Source organism: Netta rufina (assembly GCF_964035555.1).
Source record: "Netta rufina genome assembly, chromosome: 13".
Classification (NCBI taxonomy): Eukaryota; Metazoa; Chordata; class Aves; order Anseriformes; family Anatidae; genus Netta; species Netta rufina.
The window spans coordinates 11,284,128-11,303,065 of NC_140136.1; the positions used below are offsets into that span (position 1 = coordinate 11,284,128).

General features: G+C 59.7%; 2 protein-coding genes across 2 annotated transcripts; both read left to right on the forward strand.

Moving 5' to 3' along the window:
• Positions 1–157: 157 nt before the first annotated feature.
• USB1 (U6 snRNA biogenesis phosphodiesterase 1) lies at positions 158–6,857 on the forward strand (the record flags this gene model as incomplete). Its single annotated transcript, XM_084294942.1, has 7 exons — positions 158–282; positions 409–569; positions 1,295–1,478; positions 2,068–2,121; positions 3,864–3,969; positions 4,609–4,692; positions 4,953–6,857. The coding sequence occupies 7 exons, from the start codon at positions 158–160 to the stop codon at positions 5,055–5,057; spliced, it is 819 nt and encodes a 272-aa protein (XP_084151068.1). The 3' UTR covers positions 5,058–6,857.
• A 392-nt stretch (positions 6,858–7,249) lies between these two features.
• Positions 7,250–13,204, forward strand: MMP15 (matrix metallopeptidase 15). The gene is made up of 10 exons (XM_084294633.1): positions 7,250–7,570; positions 8,585–8,733; positions 9,108–9,230; positions 9,344–9,651; positions 9,846–10,007; positions 10,179–10,402; positions 10,547–10,685; positions 10,954–11,104; positions 11,371–11,486; positions 11,844–13,204. The coding sequence occupies exons 1-10, from the start codon at positions 7,445–7,447 to the stop codon at positions 12,302–12,304; spliced, it is 1,959 nt and encodes a 652-aa protein (XP_084150759.1). The 5' UTR covers positions 7,250–7,444; the 3' UTR covers positions 12,305–13,204.
• The last annotated feature ends 5,734 nt before the right edge of the window (positions 13,205–18,938 follow it).

The window sequence follows — 18,938 nt, forward strand, 5'->3', positions numbered from 1 at the left end:
GCGGCTGCCCCCTGCCGGGCCGCGCCGCCAACAGCGCCTCCCGGCCGCGGCGGGGGGGTCGGGGCCGCTGCTGGGGCTCGGAGGGAGGAAGGGAAAGGAAGGGAAGGGGAGGGAAGGGGAGGAGGGAGGGAGCCTCGCAGCACCGCCCCCCAGCGCCATGAGGGCTGCGCTGGTGGGGTACAGCAGCTCCGAGGAGGAGGAGGAGGAGGAGGAAGGGGGGAGGAAGGGCGGCGGGGACCGAGCCTCCCCCCGGGGCTCCCCGCGGGGCTCCCCCCGGGCCAGGTGGGTGCCGCAGCGCTTTGGCAGGTCCCCGGGGAGGCCCTCGCCCCGCAGCCGGTCCCTGCCGAGCCTCGGCCGGGGCCAGGCGGAGGGTGCGGGTGCTGAGCGCCGCTTCTTCCCTCCCCGCAGCACGGCCCGAGCCCGCCTGCCCGTCCCCGAGTGCGTGCTGGCCATGTTCAGGGAGCAGGAGGAGGAGGAGAGGGGTGCGGAGGACAGAGCCAAGCACGGCGGGCGTGTGCGCTGCTTCCCCCACGAGCGGGGCAATTGGGCCACCCACGTCTACTTGCCCTGTAGGTAAACCGCCTGAGCGGGGGTGGGCACGGGGAGGGCAGGGAGCCCTGGGGAGAGGGGCTGTCAGTGCTGGGCACGGGTTCCAGCTGGTCAGGTAAGGCACGAAGGGCCCTGAGAGTCTGCGTGTGTCTAGTTTAGGAGGTGGGGTGCAGGTAAGACTGGGCTGTGAAACACATGTCATCCCCAAAACATCACAGAATCATAGAATCATGCAATTGTGCCTCCCTCTGCAAGCTGTCAGCAAGCAGCAGCAGCCTTATAATGGGCAGGCATCCCTGCCCAGCACAAGGTGCTGTTTCTCAGCCTGTCATTAAATGTGCTCGCCCATTGCACTGAGCACAGCAGCCATTTCCACAAATGCACACAAGGTCTGTAGGGATCAGGAGGGGGATCGAGAGACCTGTGGCTCTCGCCATGAGCTGGAGTGACTGCTGGGTTAGCAAGTCCAGGCATCTTTGCTCACAGTGCCAAGGCCTCTAATGGAAGGGCAGGAGAAGAGCAGACTGTTAAAAAAAAGAGATACAGAGCATGGACGGGTAGATGGGTTTTTACCTAGTCTCCTCCTGGTCTGTCCGTGGTCTGGTAGGAGCAGTGGTCACAGCACTGGCCCCTTACTGGAGTAAGGAATAGCAGTGCTAGTGCTAGTTCCTCCCTGTCCCCGAGATCTGTGGCTCTTGCTGTGGGGAGGGAGCTGGCTCTGACTGTGCTGCCATTTGCTTTGCAGACAAAGTCCAGGAGGAATTCCTGGAGTTGCTGGACCTCCTAGTGTCCCATGCTCGAACCTACGTCTCCTCACTCACTGCCATGGAAGAGTTCCACATCAGTCTCTCACAGAGCGTGGTGCTGCGCTACCACTGGATAAACCCCTTTGTCCAGTCCCTCAAGGAGCGCCTGGCCTCCTATGACAGGTAGGAGCAGCTGAGCCTCACAGGAGCTCCTGTGCATCCGTTCCTTTCCTTCCACTTGGTCTGGTCTCTGCTTCATCAGCATCTGCACAGTAAGGCTTCTCTCTGGGAGCTGGTGCTGCACGAGTAAAGCCTGGGGAGTTTGCTGTCTGCCCTGGGATCCAGCACCACACAAATCAGCAGGCCAGCCACATTTGTGCTGGCGATATTGCTGTGGCCTGAAGGACTCCGCTTTCAAGGACAAGGCCAGAGCTGTGCTGTCCTATAAACAGTGGATATTCACTACTGGCTTCATTGCTTGCATCTGGCTGAGATACCCACCAAGGATCAGATGTTTTAGTGCTTTTTTTTTTTTTTTTTTTGCTGCCTGAGCTTCAGAAGGCTGAAAACACTGGTGGGAAATGGATTATTTTAAGCCCAGAAAGGTTCCAGTTGCACCAGCTCAGTCTGACTGGAGCAAGTGTTTGCCTTTGTCTTTCCACAGCTTGGTAGAAATTCTGTATCTGTAAAGCTGTAACTGTATCTGTAATTCTGTAACTGTTTGTTTGTTTGTTTTTCTTTCCTATCTGAAAAAGCATCTTTCTTATTTCAGGTTCTTCTGTGTAGCTAACCAAATGAAAGTGTATACCAACCAGAACAAAACCAGGTGAGCGAGCACTGGAGCAGCCTGCCTGGGGAGAAGGCTGGGTGAGGTGGTTTGTGGATGGGAAGCGTGGCGCTGCCTGTCCTGTGCTGTGGCAGTTGCTGCAGGCAGTCGTGTGGAGGACCAGAATGCAATCTCCCCATCTTACCACCTCTTTGACTGAGGTTTCATATCTTTGCTCAGCCACTTCTAGGAGCGCTCCGGGGTGCATAATTTTTCAGCTTCAATATTGATTCTCTGCGAGCTATTATTCTCTGTGGTGACTGAACCTCAGGCTGCAGAATTTCAGTCTTCTTACAAGAGGAGAAGAGATGTGTTCACAACGTGACCCGAGGCAGGCCTTTTTGCTGGGGTTAGACTAATGCTGCAGCTTCACATCAGCTGGAGCAGACAGTGCTGCCAGCGGAGGCAGCCCAGTGCATCGCCATCTCCGATCTGGTTTGCTCTGTGGTTTCACAGATCCTCATGCCAGCTCAGGGAGTGGGTGAGGGGGAATGAGCAGCCTGGGGCAGGCAGAGTGGGGGCCACCTCTTTTGGCAGCAGTGCCAGCTTATGCTGATCACAAAATTGCAGTGCAAGCCTTCAAAGGGCTGGAGACAAATAGCTCTGAGTGTGCTAATTCACCTGCGTGTCAGCTCAGAACCCTGATAGTGCCAATTCCAGTTTAACACAATTAAGTAGTTTAAATGTCAAAGCACATTAAAAGAAAGGTGATTACAATTATGAAAAGTTGCTAAATCTAATGGGAATGGCAAAGCACGTTAGTCATGGGCGGATGGAAGCAGCTCCTGAGTGATATTTGTCCTCCAGGCCTCCCGTGCCATCAGGCCCAGGCATACAGAAAGTATCACCAAGACGGTCCTTGAGGAGGAACCTCTTTGTCACGTCTCTCCAGCTTCGTACTTCCCCATTTGTGCTGTTCACAGCTGGTGCCTCCTAGCCACTTCCTATCCCACTGTACAACTGTAGCAACTTACATTTTCTTTAATGTAACTACTGAACAGGGCGTAGTGTTCAGTGCTCTGCTGAAATACCCCATCAAGTGTGTCCTTTGCCTGGAAAACGAATTTTCATGTCTCAAAAGGTGCTGAGTTCATCTAGTAAGCCTGCATTATGTATCATCTGCTGAGAGCTGGGCCTGTTTAGCTTGGAGAAGAGAAAACTGAGGGGAGATCTCATCAATGCATATAAATATCTGAAGGGAAGGTGCCATCAAGATGGAAACAGACTCATTTCAGTTGTGCCCAGCGACAGGACGAGAGGCAATGGACACAAACTGAAACACAGGAAGTTATGGCTGAATATGAGGGGGCATTTCTTTACTGTGAGGGTCACAGAGCACTGGAACAGGCTGCCAAGAGACGTTGTGGAGTCTCCTTCTCTGGAGATACTCAAAACCTGCCTGGACGTGACCCTGTGCAACGTGCTCTAGGTGATCCTGCTTGGCAGGGGGATAGGACCAGATGATCTCCAGAGGTCCCTTCCAACCTCAGCCATTCTATGATTCAGTGATCCAGTCCTGCTTCTCCAGTTTTCTCCCTGTTGCCATGTGTTTATGGCTTTTTTTTCAGAATAGTCAGTGTGCTTGAATGCTAAAGCCTAGCATTTCTCAGATTATCTTTTTTTTTTCTGCTTTGAAAAAGGGCTAGGAACTTTGCCTGGTAGGAATACATGGTTAGCATGCTTCTGGCTGTGCTTTCTGCAGCATGACAGGATGTGTGCGCTCTCTCCTTGTCTTTGCTCAGGACCTTCATTGGATTGGAGGTCTCCGCTGGGCATTTCCAGCTGCTGGAACTGGTCTCAGAGGTGGACAAAGTTATGGAGGAATTTGACCTCCCCACGTTCTACAAGGTGAGGTGTATTGCATTTCCCTGCTGGTCTGGAGATGCTGGCTGGGTCCCTGTGAGGGTTGGGGGGCTGCTAGTCCATGAAATGTTCAACCCCAAATATTTGGGAATGGTGAGGTTAGACTCGGAAGTGGTCTCCCATGGGCTAGTCAGTGACATTCACCGTTAACACCTTGAACAGGATCTTGCTGAGAATGGGATTAGTGTAAGTTTTGTTTCGTGTCCTGTCCAGGAGAGTAAAGATGTTAACTGCTGAGTAGCTTCTGGGAATTGGGCTTCTGGGGGGGCTGAGTAAGGTGCCTGCAGTTGAGAGAGCACATCACAGACACAGCAGGGACAATCCCACTGTTCCAGACAATCCCTGATTGTCCTAGTGGATTGAGTGGGGCATGGGATGAGTACTGTGGGACTGAGGAGATGCTTGTGCCTCCTCCTCAGGCAGTTTCCTGGGGCATCAGGTTTGCTTGGCACTAACTTTCTGGACAGGATTGGATTTTGAAGGACCAAACCCTGATTTCCCTGTCTCTGGAAGTGCTCAGAGATCACAGGCAGGGCAGCACCGTACCAAATATCCCCCTGTGGCTCCCTGCACTGAGCAAAGCCACCTTCTGTTCTTGCGATCTGATCTGTGTTTTATCTTCAGGACCCATCGTTCCATATCAGCTTGGCCTGGTGTGTTGGGGACCTGACTGGCAGCCTGGAGGGGCAGTGTCTGCAGGAGCTCCAGGTACGTCCCCACACCAGGCAGAGAGGAGGGGAAGAGCAGAGGGGGAGTTGTTTTTCTGAGGTAAACCCCGCTGGATTAGAAGAAGATAAACTTTTTGTGGGGACAGTGAGCTAAACCATCCTCTTGAAGGAAGTCAGAAGCTGCCAGCCACAAACTCATCTCTGACTTGGTTCAGAGAAGCAGCTGCTGACTCCATCTTCTGGGAACTGCCCTGTTCACCTTCCCTGTACTGACTCCTGCCTTCTGCCTGTGTTTTCCAGGACATTGTGGACAGGTTTGAGGACTCAGCGCTTGTTCTGCGTGTCCAATGGGAGCAAATCCGCTGCAAGTCAGGGAACAAATTCTTCTCCTTCCCCTTGAGGTAGGGCCTGGTAGGTTTGAGAGCCCTGAAGACCCTGCATTTCAACAAAGAACTGTTCTCCAGCACAGCTCTAAGCGGTGGAAGCTGTCACACACCTCCCACGTTCTTCTTGTCTGCTCAGCAGCTCTGGGGAGTTTGTGGTATCAAACTTCCAGGTTTGAGTTTCTGGCTGAAGAAATGTGTGTGTGCAGCAGATTTCCTACAGCAGCGTGCTGTCAGCAGCTAGGATGTGCTTCAGTCAGCACTGGTGGTTCCAACCATCCCACGGTGGCTGATTTTTAATATATATATGTATGTATATGAAAGCCATGGATGCCTTATGTTAAAGAGAAAGAAGGTAGCGTGGGAAGCTCTTGCTAAAGGAAGTATGTCTCACACGGTTGGAAATAACACCAACTTCTTGTCAGGAGGCTTGGAGCATGCCGACTGCTGAGCTCAGAGTCCCTTGTTCTGAAAAGCAAGAGACAAGAATGCAGAGCTAGGCTCTTGCACCAGAGCATCTCCCCACCATAACCCAGCCCGGAGGAGTTCACGGGTCGTGTTCTGTGTCCATCTCATGCTGTTGCTGCCTCTACAGAAAAATTACAGTACCAGATTCTTTCACCAAACAGCAAAAAGGTTAAATCTCGGCAGAGAGGTTGGAAACCCCTCGTGTTTCAGCGCTAACCCAGCGTGGCGTCGGGCTGGTTTTAAAACGACTTTGTTTTAAGCTCGTGTGTGTCAGAAGGACCATTCTGGAGGGCAGCTGCCCGTCAGAAGCTGGCTGCCATCCTAGGGCGAGCCCGAGAGAGGGCAGTGTCGGCTCTCATATCGTGACTGAGCTGGAAAGGCGGTGCCTGCTGGTGAGCAAGACAAGGAGTGGCACACACACGCACTTTCCCGTGAAAACAACACCGTCGGAGCAGCGATGATCCTGTTGACTGTGGGCTGGACTTTGTCCCTTGAGAGAAGCTCCTTTCTTGTCCTTTGTCCTGCGGGAAGGTCTGCTGCAGCCTCTTAGGTATTCAGAGCGAGATGCTCGTGTGCTGCCCTCAATCTTTCATTTCACATTTGTCTGATGAAAAACTGCGAGGCTGCTTCTGACGGTAAAATCTGTCTCCTCGTGTCGTAAAACTGCTTCTGTGGTGTATTTGAGCTGTTCAATTTCAGGAGTGCCCAGCTCCAGCGGCTCCTGCAGACTTCAAATGAGGCCGTGTCTGCAAGGCCTGCCGTGAGCTGGGTGTAGCACTCTCCTTCCACTTGTACACAAGGAAGCTCGGGGCCCTCACAGCCATTGGAGCTTCTGTCTCAGTGCAGGTCTTTGTCTGCCAACTCCCCTGCAATATCTGGTTTTCAAATTAATGGAATTCCTGGGGGGACGGCGAGGGAGAAGCAGCAAATTCAATGCATTGTTCAGTTAAAATGAAACAACCCTCCCCCCTTCGTTCTTCTCCCTCCGCTGCATGTTGTTTTTGGGTTTTGTTTTTGGCGCTGCCAGCTGAGGGTCCCAGCACTTGTTTGCCCAAGCCTCTGCTCTGGGTGGCTCAGCACGTCGGCTGTGCAGCCTGTGAAGATGCCTGAAGGAGCTGAATTTGAGGCAGTCAGGACCTCGCTCCAGGGGGGCACGGCACACCAGTGGTCCCCTCGGGATGCGCATCTGGCCTGGGTATTTGGCAGAGTGCTGCACTGCTCACTGCTGCTTCCAGCGTGCCCCTTCCGCCTTTTTATCCAGACCCCGTCTTTAGTTAGTCAGCTTCTGGGATAGGGATATGCACCGACTTTGAGTGATTATGCCCCTAGTTGTTTTTTGCCCGTTTGTTTTGCTTTTCCCCTTTAAAACATAAATAAATAAATAAATAAATAAAAAGACTTGGAGCCTTCCACCGAAACTTGGCTCCCGCCACCCTCCTCCTGCTCTCTGTGTGGTTTGAGCTCAGCGGGGAGAGGTCAGTGCCCAGCGAGCAGCTGCAGCCGCCGGCCCTGCTGCCCCCCCGGGGGTGCTGGCTGGGGTCACCAAGGGTGGCTCCCGGTGCGCCCACGGAGCCGGCCTGCCCGAAACCCGCTTGGGCAAACGCCGGCACCGAAACCACCGCGGGGCCAAAGTCCGGGGCCGCGGGCGAGGAGCAGCGGGGGGCGCCCGGGGGCCGGGAGGCGGGGGGGGGGGGCTCGGCCCGGCTCCGCCTCGCTCCGTTCAGCACCGCCCCGCGCCTGGCCGAGCCGAGCCGAGCCGAGCCGAGGCACATGGGCTGCGCTCCGCCGGCCTGAGCCCCCCGCACGGCCCCGCACGGCCCCGGCAGCGCCGCCCATGCAGCTCCGCGCAGCCCCCGCGGCGACCCGGGCACGGCCCATGAGGGCGGCGTAGCTCGGGCAGCTCGGCCCGGCCCGGCCCGGCTCGGCACGGCTCGGCCCGGGATGGCGGCCGGCGGTGGTGCCCCCCGCGGGGCGGGCGGGAGCCTCCCGGCCCTGCTGCTGCTGCTGCTGCTGCTGGTGCTGCTGGTGCTGCTGGGGGCGGCCACGGGCGGAGAGGTCAACGCCGAGGTGAGCAGGGGAAAACGGGAGAAAGGGGGTCGGGGTGGGGTGCTGCGGTTCGGGGATTTGGGCTTTTGGGGTGGCTCCCCCCCGGGTGGCACCGCTGTGACCCCAAAGGGCGGCGGGGGCAGCTCGGGGATCCGGAGATGCTCCCTGCAGCCGCTGAGCCCAGCGCCTCGCTGTCCCCGCTGCTGTGCTGGGGGTGAGCGGTGCTGGGGGGCACGGGAACGGCCCCAAGCACAGGGCACTGCCCCCATCCTGGTCTTCACCCTCCTGCCTGCAGCCCCTGGGGGTGCTGAGCCCCCCGTGAGGCTCCCCCTGGCTCCCGGCAGGTCCTGCCAGCGGCCTCGCCTCTCCCCGCGAGCTGAGCGCAGGGACAAAAGCGCTGGCTCCCAGGGAGGTAGGAGCAGAGCAGGGATCCTGCCCGCGCCTGCCCAGCCCCGGGCGAGGGCTGGGCCCAGCTGCACCATTTCCATTTCCCCACTGCTCGCTCCTGGCTCGCTCGCCGCTCGCCCCTGCGGCACCTGGGCTACGGCCCAGAAGCGATGGTGCGGGGCTTGGGGTCAAGGCCCCACATCGGGAGCGCGCCCGCTGCGGTGATTTGGCCCCTTCTGGCCTCAGGGAGCTATCTGGAGAGTGCTGTGGCCCTTGTGCTGCAGCAGGTAGGGCCAGTGGCCCCTCAGATCTGCCCCTTCGCGCCCTGCCCTGTGCTTTCTGCCAGCCTCACATCCTGCCCGGGTGCAGTGCTCCCCACAGAGCATCCCCGAGCGCAGCCGTGATCCTTCAGAGACTGGTGAGGCTGCCCCGGTGAGGCCAGCACACGTGGAGGCAGCAGCAGACGGGGACAGCAGAGCTGCAGGAGCAGTGCTCCTGGGACTGGTGGTCCAGGCCCATCGGGTGTGCACATGGCTGGCGTCTCGAGGAGCTTTTTGTTCTGGGGCAGCTCCCATTGGGGCTGACAGCAGCACAAGGAAGGCTTCCTCCTCCCCGCCTGCCAGCCTGATGCTTGTTTTCCTCTTGCAGGCGTGGCTGCGGCTGTATGGCTACCTGCCCCAGTCCAGCAGGCAGATGTCCACCATGCGCTCTGCTCAGATCTTCTCCTCAGCCCTCTCGGAGATGCAGAAGTTCTATGGGATCACCGTCACTGGTGTCCTGGATGAGGAGACCAAAATGTGAGTTCCTCCGTGAGCTGCTCTCTTGCTCTTGCAGAAGGGAGCTTGGCTTTCCGGCTCACCTCTTCCCGAGCGCCTTTAGCGGGGATCAGCCTCTGGCTGACCACAAGTTCCCTTTCCCAGAGCGATGGAGATGTCTGATCTGCTTTTTGTGCTCACGCCACTGCTGTCATCTTCTGCTGGCAGTGAGCCCCTGCAGGCTATGGAAAGCTCAGCTTGCCTGCGCCCTGCCTGCATACGCACCCAGCGGTGTGGGTGCTGCCTCCCATGGGACCCATGTCTCCCTGCCACGCCTGCAGCTCCCCTTGCTGGCTGCGGTGGCCGTAATTTCTCCGGGTGGTGCGCTGAGCCCTCACTTGATGCCCTCCTGGCAGGTGGATGAAGCGTCCCCGCTGCGGGGTTCCAGACCAGTTTGGGGTCCAGATGAAGTCCAACATGCGGCGGAAGAGGTACGCGCTCACGGGGCGGCGCTGGAGCCAGAGCCATCTCACCTTCAGGTACCCAGCGATCAGCACGCGGCAGCTTTTTCGGGCTGAGGGTTTGCTGCAGACCCTTTGGGCCAGGGTTGCAGTGGGTTGAGCCTGACTGAGGCCCTGCTCTGTGCCCCCAGCATCCAGAACTACACGGAGAAGCTGGGCCGGTACCACTCGTACGAGGCCATCCGCCAAGCCTTCCGCGTGTGGGAGCAGGCCACGCCGCTCGTCTTCCAGGAGGTGCCGTACGAGGACATCCGTCAGAAGCGCAAGAAGGAGGCTGACATCATGGTGCTTTTTGCCTCCGGCTTCCACGGGGACAGTTCCCCTTTCGATGGCGTCGGGGGATTTTTGGCTCATGCCTATTTCCCCGGCCCGGGGATGGGTGGGGACACGCACTTTGACTCGGATGAGCCCTGGACGCTGGAGAACACGGATGTGTCTGGTGAGCCGATGCAGGGGGCTGAGGTGGCAAGGTGGTTGGAGAAGGCAGGGTTTGGTTGTGCCTGGGTGATGTGTGCCTGGCAGGGCAGACAGAGCATTTCCTCGGGGTGATGCAGATTGCTCTGGTCCCATGGCAGAGCATCCTTGCCACAGGGATGCCCCATGCTGCCTTGCTGACAGTGCCTTTCCCTGCAGGGAACAACCTTTTCCTGGTGGCCGTGCACGAGCTGGGGCACTCGCTGGGCCTGGAACATTCCAGCAACCCCAGTGCTATCATGGCCCCCTTCTACCAGTGGATGGACACGGAGAACTTCCAGCTGCCTGAGGATGACCTCAAGGGCATCCAACAGCTGTACGGTGAGGACACACAGCTGGGACGAGGACTGGGCAGAGGGACAGGGGTGTTTCACCAGCTGGAAGCTGGGTGCATGGTCTTGGACCTGTGCCTGGCCTGGGAGCGGGGGAAAGGAGGCGCTGACAGTGTTGGTTTGCAAGCTCTCCATGCGTTCTCTCCTCTCCCCTGCCCAGGTACCGCAGATAGGCTCCCTCAGCCCACCAAGCCCTTGCCCACCGTGACGCCCCGAAGACCTGGCAGGCCAGACCAGAGACCCCCCAGGCCTCGTCCACCAGGGAAACCAGAGCGGCCCCCCAAACCTGGCAGCCCAGAGCGACCTGACCAGTACGGCCCCGACATCTGCGATGGGAACTTCGACACGGTGGCGGTGCTGCGGGGGGAGATGTTTGTGTTTAAGGTACCTGCCAGGACCCCCTTCCTGCCCTTTATCTGCTCTGGAGGTCTCTGGAAGGCCCTAATGAGACGATGGTGCCCTGGCCCCGTGTGCCCGAGCACAGAGCTCTGTCCCCGTGTGCCCTGCTGACACCCTGCTTCCCAACAGGGCCGGTGGTTCTGGAGGGTGCGGCACAACCGGGTGCTGGACAACTACCCCATGCCCATCGGGCACTTCTGGCGGGGCCTGCCCGGGGACATCGACGCTGCCTACGAGAGGCACGACGGCAGATTTGTCTTCTTTAAAGGTGAGTGGCGTGGCTGGGGTGTAGTGTGCTGCCACATCGTGGCCTGGTGTGCTCCCAGCTCTCTTGGTCCCCTCCCAAAGCACCTGTGCAGTCTGCCTGGCTTTGCAGGTGCAAAGCACTGCTGCCTAGAGCTGCTGTCCGGTCCCTAAGGCTTCTGGCCAAGGGCTGGGGTGGCCACAGGCATCACACCCCTCCCTGTCCGGATGCATGCACGCTGCACCAGCCGTTTTGCAGCCTCATTTCCCTTCTCCCTTTCCTTCCCACCCAGGTGACCGGTACTGGCTCTTCCGAGAAGCCAACCTGGAGGCTGGGTACCCGCAGCCGCTGGCCACCTACGGGCAGGGCATCCCCTACGACAGCATCGACACGGCGGTCTGGTGGGAGCCCACGGGGCACACCTTCTTCTTCCGTGGGGACAGGTACGTGCTGCCCTCGCCGGGGCTCTGGGGTCATCCCCCCGCTGTCATCCCCTGCCCCGTGCCCCCGTTCTCCTGTCTGGAGCGGGGATGGTGTGGGCTGGGTGGAGGTGGAAGGCTGAGCTGTTGGCAAATGGCTTCCTACAGGGGGTCTGTTGAGCTGATGGGGGAAAAAGTGGGGCCAGAGCCCCCTGTGCTGTCCGCAGCTGTGGGATGGGGGCAGTGTCTGTGCCCGCTGCCAGCTCACCAGGTCCCTCTGCCTCCCACAGATACTGGCGCTTCAACGAGGACACGCGCTCGGTGGACCCCGGGTACCCCAAGCCCATCTCGGTCTGGGTTGGCATCCCTCCCTCGCCCAAGGGTGCCTTCCTCAGCTCAGATGCCTGTAAGTAGAGGAGAAGAGGGGGTGAGGGGGGATGCGGGCTCCTCTCTCGGCAGCTACCGGCCCCTCTAGCAGCAGGGGGCCAGAGAGCACGGCCGTGTGGGCAGAGCAGGGTGCTGCAGAGGTCAGATGGGAACAGACACCACCTTTCTCTGCTCTTTTTGCTCTTCTCCATCACGTGGGAGCTGGGAGGGAGCCCAGGAGCTGCCCAGCTAGCCCTTCCAAGAGGCAGGGAGCCCTGTTTCCCCTGTTTTGCAGATCCTGAAGCGAACGCTGCAACCTGCAGGGCGGCCGTGTGCTGTGCCTGGCAGGGGACTCCAGCCTCTCACCCCTCACCTCCGTCTCTTTCTCTTCCCCCAGCTTCAACGTACTTCTACAGAGGCACAAAGTACTGGAAGTTCGACAACGAGCGACTCAAAACGGAGCCGGGCTATCCCAAATCCATCCTGCGGGACTTCATGGGCTGCCAGGTGGAGCTGGTCCCAGACCCCAACCCCCGGTGGCCTGACGTCGACCAGCCTCCCTTCAACCCCGATGGGGATGAGAACCCTGGTGGGCGGTCCGAAGGCGAGGAGGATGAGGAGGAGGAAGAGGAGGATGAGGAGGATTACAGCGAGGGCGGCCGCAAGCAGGGCGGGGACGTGGACGTGGTGGTGCAGATTGACGAGTACACACGCACCATGAGCGTCGTGATGGTGCTGGTGCTGCTGGTGCTGCTGCTCTGCATCCTCGGCCTCATCTACGTCATCGTGCAGATGCAGAGGAAGGGCACGCCCCGAATGCTCTTGTACTGCAAGCGCTCCTTGCAGGAGTGGGTCTGACCCCCATCTTCCCCCACCCTCTGCCACCATGGTGCTAACGACGAGCCTGCCCTGCCCCTCCCCAGCAGCCTATTTATACCCAGAGGTTCGTCCCACTCCCCCCTAGCCCCCGTGCACTGCCGCTGCTTGGTGTCCCCAGCCCCAGAAGGGGGATCCCCACCTGCCCCAGCCTAGGGTGAGGGGTGTCCCTGAGCCCCCCGTTGTCTGCGCAACCCGGTTCCACACCTGGTCTGGGGCTGGAGGATGTCTGAGGCGCTGGGGGCAGCAGGGCTGGATGGAACCCATGTCCCGCAGGCTGGTGGGGTGCCCCCCTCCCTCACGACACCCTTGCCAGCAGCTCAGGCTGCTCCAGAGGAGGGTGTCCCCCATCGCCCTGTGCCTCTGCCCTGGCAGGTCTGCATTCCCCAGCGTGCATCCAGCTGCTGAGTTGTGGACAGTGCCTGTGGGAGTGGTAGGAGAGGTGGGAATGTGCCCGGCACTGCATGCCCAGTCCCCCAGCGGGCAGCTCTCGGCAGCAAGTGGCTGTGGAGCCGCTGGGACCTGTGACCTGGCAGTGAGGGGAAGGGAGGGCTGAGCACGGCCACGCTCCCTTCCACAGCCTGGGGGGGGGGGACGCAGTGCCTAAAGATAGCACGGAGCTCGGGAAACCCAACACGGAAGGCAGGTGCCAGGCCGGGCTCCCTTCCCGTAGGGTCTTTGGCTGGTGTGAGGAGCGGGGTGCTGCCTCCGCAACCCCCTTGGCTCAGCTCGGTCCCTTCCTCCCGCTTCGGATATCAGCCCAGGTCCCTGCTGCTGCAGGACGAAGCCCTCGGGGCGTGCACTCCCCTTCCTGGGGTGCCAGCCTCCCCTGGCCCCGCGGGCAGGGGTGCCTTGTACTTGTATTAAATGGGTTGGGTGCGAGGAGAGCCATGGTGCTGTCCTTCCTGGGGGGGCTATGTGATGGGGATGGGGATGGGGATGGAGGGATGGGGGGCAGGAGTCAAAGCGGCTTTCCCTATGAGGTGTTCAGCAGGTGTGGGGCTGTAAGATGCTCACTCAAGGGTGCCACCTTCCTAGGCATCTGTGGGGCTGGGCTGGGGGCTGTGGGGCAGTGTCAGGGCAGGGGGAGGAGAGGGGAGCAGCGGGCTGGGACCCCCAGCCTGCACCAAAAGTGGGGGGCTCCCACATTGCCCCCAGCCCCAGCCAGGGCTCCCCGTGCCCCCCGGCTGCACCTGCCCCTTGTGGCCCTGCTGCCCGGGGGCTGCTTTTCTGAGGGGGCCGCTGGCAGCAGGACAGAGCCGCCTTTCACGGGCTCTGCAGCCGAGGCGGCCTCGCCGGGCTGGCCCCGTGGGAACACAGCCTGCCTTGTTCAACAGGGCCCGGCTGGTGGGGCCGAGGGCTGCAGGGATGCTCGGGGGGGGGGGACGGGTCAGTGGTGCTGTGCTTCCCCCGTCCCCATGCAGGCCCGGGGCTTTTCTTGTGGGAACGGGGCCGGCCGCGTCCTGCTGGCTGCTCCCCGGGACACGGCAGCTTCTCCTCAGGGAAGATGAAAGCTGGAGGAGCTGCGGAGATCAGAGGAATGAGCTTGGGAGTGGGAGAGATTAGATCCTAGCGTAGGGTTTATTTATTTATATTTTGTTTTCCAGGGAAAAACGTTACTCATGAGGGCGGCCGTGGGCAGGCAGGAGCTGAGGCAGGCGATGCCCATGGCCATGGTGGCTGCACCTCGCTGGCTTGGCCAGGAGCTGGGGAGGCTGAGCTGCTGCCCTGGGGGGCTGTGGGGTCAGACCCACACCACAGCCCCGTACCCGAGGCAGCCTGACCCGGTGCTAACGGGAGCGAGGGGCTGGGCTGCCCCCTGGATGCAGACCCCAACTCATGTCCCCTATCCCACCTCTGGCTCTCAGGAGTCCTGCACCCTCCCTGACCCCACAGTGAGATGGGGCCACATGGAGCCTGCCCTGCCTCAGTTTCCCCTCTCAACGGGTGCGGGTGTCTCTGACAGGGGGCAGGGAGCAGCCACCATTCCCACCCCGCTTCCCCCAGGGCTCCAGCCACTCTTCCATACCCCCGACAGCCCCAGAAGGAGCTTCCCCTTCCCCCTTCCCCCTCAGTCACAAGCAGCAGGGGGGACACGAAGCCTTTGTGCCCCCGGCCCGGCGATGGAGACAAACCCGTCCCTGTCACCAGCCCCCAGCCCGCGCCCCCGCTTCCGGGCCTGGGGCTGCTGGCAGGGTGCCCGGGCCGGGCTGCAGCCAGCTCCCAGCGCCGCTAATTGCTTTAAAAGGGAAGGACGGGACGGGACGGGACGGCTGCTGGCTCCCACCCCGCTGCCCCACGCTGCCAGCCCTGGCACCAGGGAGCCCCACGGCAGGGGACACCCAGCCCCCGGCCCTCCCCGCCACGGCTCGCTGGGGGACGCGGGGACACGGCCCCACGGGGGACAAGGAAATGCTGACACACGGGGGGATCACGCTTCCAGGTGGCTTTGTGCTGTTGATTTTCACCTGCCAGGCCATGCTGGAGATTTGCTCCCTTTTTATTAGGTTTTAACCTTCGTTTCCTCCAGATTTGGGGGGTGGGGGGAGGGATGGGAAGCCCCCTGAGGCCACGCTGCCTGATTTAGCTCTGGCCCAGGAAACACAAGGAGGAAAAAAAAATCCCACAACACAAATGCATTTCTTACTGCCCTCTGTGGACCCACTGCTGGTGCCGCACCTGGGGGGGCTCTGTGGAGCCACGGGTGGGCCCAGCCTGCTCCAAACTGGGGGGCTACAAAAGGGCGAGCCCGGCCAAAAGGTGACGTGCGGCTGGGACTTGCCGCCCCCGCCGAGACAGCGCCGGAGGTCGGCACAGCCGCAGCTCCCAGGGCGGGTGTGTTTCCCACGGCAGCTGTGCTCCCCCGGGGGTGCTGAGGATTTGTAAGGGAGCAGGGTGTGGGGGGAGCCCAGCACCTGGCACCCCGAGATGCCCCGGAGCTGGCGGAGGATGCCCGTCCTCTTCTGTAGGTGGCCCTGCCTCAGCCAGGGGCAGCTCCTCGCTGCTGGGGCAGGGGCAGCAGGGGAGGACGAGGCCTGGGAGCAGGCTGAGAGGGGAAGGAGCCGTGTGGGAACAGGGGCCGGGGCTGTCCTGTGTAGGCCAGCTGGGACGTCACTTCCCACCCCCAGCTTTTCCCCGGATGCTGCAGCGGAGCTGGTGCCAGGAGCCTGGGGCCATCTGGAAACGCTTGCTGACAGCAGCCAGGGACCTGCCAGAGACAACCTCCAGCATTTCGGCAGGGCTCAGGCTCCTCGCTGCTGGCTGCTGCTCTGCCCTGCATGCCCCCAGTGGGGACTGCGCCCCTCCAGCCATAAGACAAGCCCCTCAGGGCACCCCTGGATGCCCTTCAGCCCCAGCAAGGGCCCGGTCGGAGCCCAGCACCTCGCCTGTCCCAGCAGCTTCCCATGGCTCGCGTGGAGTCCCGCTCAGCTGAGCCCTGCCAGGATACACCCCCACTGGGCAGTCCCAGCTTCCCAAAATAGCCTGGAGAAGCCCAACCTGGAAAAGACCCGCAACTCGGCGTCCTCTGGGATGGGGCCCCCACAGCTCTGTGCCGCGGAGGGGCAGGAGGTGATGCAGGGCTGGCAATGAGGCTGTCCTCAGCTGTCCTGCACACACATCCCCCTGCCGAAATGCCCTGGGGGCTCAGGCAGGACCAGAGTCTGTGGCTGCAGGGCACAGGGCAGGGTGGCTCCTCCTGCCCCGTTCCCCTTCCCGGCCAGGGGCCAGGCACACTTGGGGCCACCTCTATGGCCATGAGGAGCCCCAGCATGGCCAGCAGCACCCAGAGCGACTCCTTGCAGCACCCACTGCCCCAGGGAGGGAGCACTTGCTTCTGCCTGCTCAGTGCTGTCACAGGGGCTGATGTGCTTCCTCCTCTGCAGCAGGAGCCTCCACCCTCCTCTTCCTCTGCAGAGCCGGGGCAGGGATCCCTGCGTGCTGCAGGGAGAGGACCCGGAAAGCAGAGAGGAAGCTGGGCTCAGCGTAGAGGAAGAGCCGGGGCCAGGACACGCCAAGCACTGACAGCCTGCCTCAAGGCCAGAGGAAATGCTGCTGCAGGAGGACGGAGGGAAGAGCTGTGGAGTCAAGGGAATCGTGGAAAGCCACTTGCTATGATCATAGCACACTGTGAGGAAGGGCTGTGGCTCAGGATGCTACCTGGGCAGGGGCACACAGTGGTGCTAAGGTGGCTCTGCCAGAAGAATGCCAGAGCCTTCATCTCACAGGGAGCAACGTCACCATGGGGGCAACAAGGTGACAGCAAAGCAGACAGCCCGCAGGTTTGTTTCAGCACAACTTCACATCCATCAGCTTCTCACCTCCAGCAACACCAAGGCTTTCCCCACCCAGTACCAGGGGTAGCTGTTATGGCTCCCTCATCCAAATAAAATCTTGCTTGGTGCAGCTCACCGGGGAAGTGCTCAGTCCCCTCCTGCACATGGCAGGAAGGTCACCTCCCACTGCGTGCAGAAGTGGCAAAAGCCCCCAGTACGGCCATTCATTTTTCCTGGGCAGTATCCAATGGCAAAACTTAAGATAAATATTTCCCTTGCTTCCAGCACCACCCAACCCACACTGGACAACAGCTGCAGAGGATTAGCATCATGCTGGAGGTAAAATCCCTCTGTAGCAAGGGCAATATTTAGCAGAAGACTTCCAGGAAGATACCGAAAGGAAGGCAAAAAGGGCAAGAATATGAGTTTGGCCCAGATCTTCTTGATTCCTGGATACCACCTCCATGATCAGAAGCAAATGAGACTTACTCCTCTGCAAGGCAAGGAGCCAAGGAGACAGCCCAGCCCACGGGGGTTCCTGTCCCACACCTCAGCACACTCCAGAGCAGGGCTCCCTGCCTGTGGTCCTGCTCTTGGTGCTTTATGTCAGGATCCCTTAACAGGAAGGGGACAAAGAGCAAGGGCAGAGCCAGAAGCAGGGACAGAAGCCTGTACCAGTGTCTTGCTGCTCCACTGGGCTGGACACAAAGACTTCTGCCCAGGCCACAGAGCACAAAGGGCAGAAACCCTTCCCAGGAAACCCCACTGTGCACTTCTGCATGGAGAACACGCTTGCAGCAGCCATCCACGGGGCAGGCTCCCGTTTGTGGACCTGCATCCCTCCTGCATCCACTCTTCCCACATAGGGGGATATTGCATCCCAGCTGGGTCAAGAGCCTTAACCCAAGCAGTAAAAAGCTGTACCCTTCATCACAGGAGCTTTGCTAATGCACATCTACTCTAGAAAGCAACTACTGATGCGATTCCTGTGGTATTTTGGCCTGTCTGCCAGTGGCATCCTCTTCTCCTGTGTGGAGGGGAAAGAACATCCCGACTTTCCTTGCCTTCAGAACAATGGGATAGTTGAAGTTCCAATGGGAGAGCAGGATTAAAATAGGATGATTCTTGAACTGCACTCTATAAACCCACCACAATCTGCCCCTACAGGAAAGGGACAGTATCTGATGATGCTCCACCTCGTACAGCATATAAACAGGAAGATTCAGTATTCTCCTTCATATTAAAAATATATACACAGAGCCCACATAGATGTAAGGGCTTGTGGCTAGGAGTTCATTCCGGTGAACACACTGGAACAGCTGCTAGAGACCGCACAGGAACTGGCAGCAGGGCCCATCGCATCCCTCTGCGGAGGGAGGCAGCCAGCTCGGGGACCCGGGGAGCCCAGCCTGTGTTAATGCAGTTAAGGTTGGGCACCAAGAGCAGGACCAAATCCTCCATGGACAGGGGACAGCCAGCGGTGGGGGCCCAGTGGGCTAGGAAAGGCAGCAGCCGTTCCGTGTGAGCAACTTCTGCAAATGTGCTCCTGAGCAAGGCCCTGCGGGAAGGGACGCTTTAAGGATGCTTTACCTCGTCAGGGCTTGATGGATTCCCTCAGCAGCTGACTCCCCTGCTCCCGCAGGCCTGGCGAGCTTTGCAAACCTGTCAGGAAAGCCCAGCCATAGACTTTGTTCAGACTGATCCTTGGCACCCGGTGCAGCTCGACTCCACTTGACAAAGCTCAAGTCCAGCCACGACAGACATCAAAGCAAGACGGATGGTGCCTTCCCTCCTGGGCTTCCTTGCCGTGGCTCCTTGGAACTACCAAGCTATCCAACTGCTATAAAAGTTACAGATTTTCGCCATAAAGCCTTCAGCACCGACTGGCAGCATAGGGTCAGTACTTCCCTTTCAAATCATGGCAGCTTCAAGGTGTATGTAAGGCAAGTGCATTATAGGTGACCCATGGGGAGCCCGTGTCAAGGAGCAGCTGTGTACCCTCAGTCAGCAATGTCCAGCCCTTAAACCAGCTGCATTGAACGCAGAATCTGGTGCAGATTCAAGGCAGATGTCCCCCAGCACACTCTCCTCCCGTGGACACCAGCTTTGTTTTACAGGACAATGATGTACGGGGAAGTTTTCCCAATTTGCTGCACAGCCCAGAACCAGGGAGGGACCAGAACCAGCCCATGGCACCCACCAGCCCAAGGAGCTGCTGGGGCTTGGCCCCGGGGAGGAAAGGCACCAGATTCTCCCAGACTTTCTCCGTTACTGGTAGAGGTTTGCAGCCTCCTCTCAGTATGCCTTTCCACAACAAAGGCAAATTGGTCTGAGACAGGGAA

Excerpts from the sequence above, each read along its gene's own strand:
- MMP15 (XM_084294633.1), top strand. The coding sequence starts at position 7,445 with ATGGCGGCCGGCGGTGGTGCCCCCCGCGGGGCGGGCGGGAGCCTCCCG. Across the intron at positions 8,734-9,107 it reads CTGGATGAGGAGACCAAAAT|GTGGATGAAGCGTCCCCGCT; the intron begins GTGAGTTCCTCC and ends CCCTCCTGGCAG. Across the intron at positions 11,105-11,370 it reads TTCTTCTTCCGTGGGGACAG|ATACTGGCGCTTCAACGAGG; the intron begins GTACGTGCTGCC and ends TGCCTCCCACAG.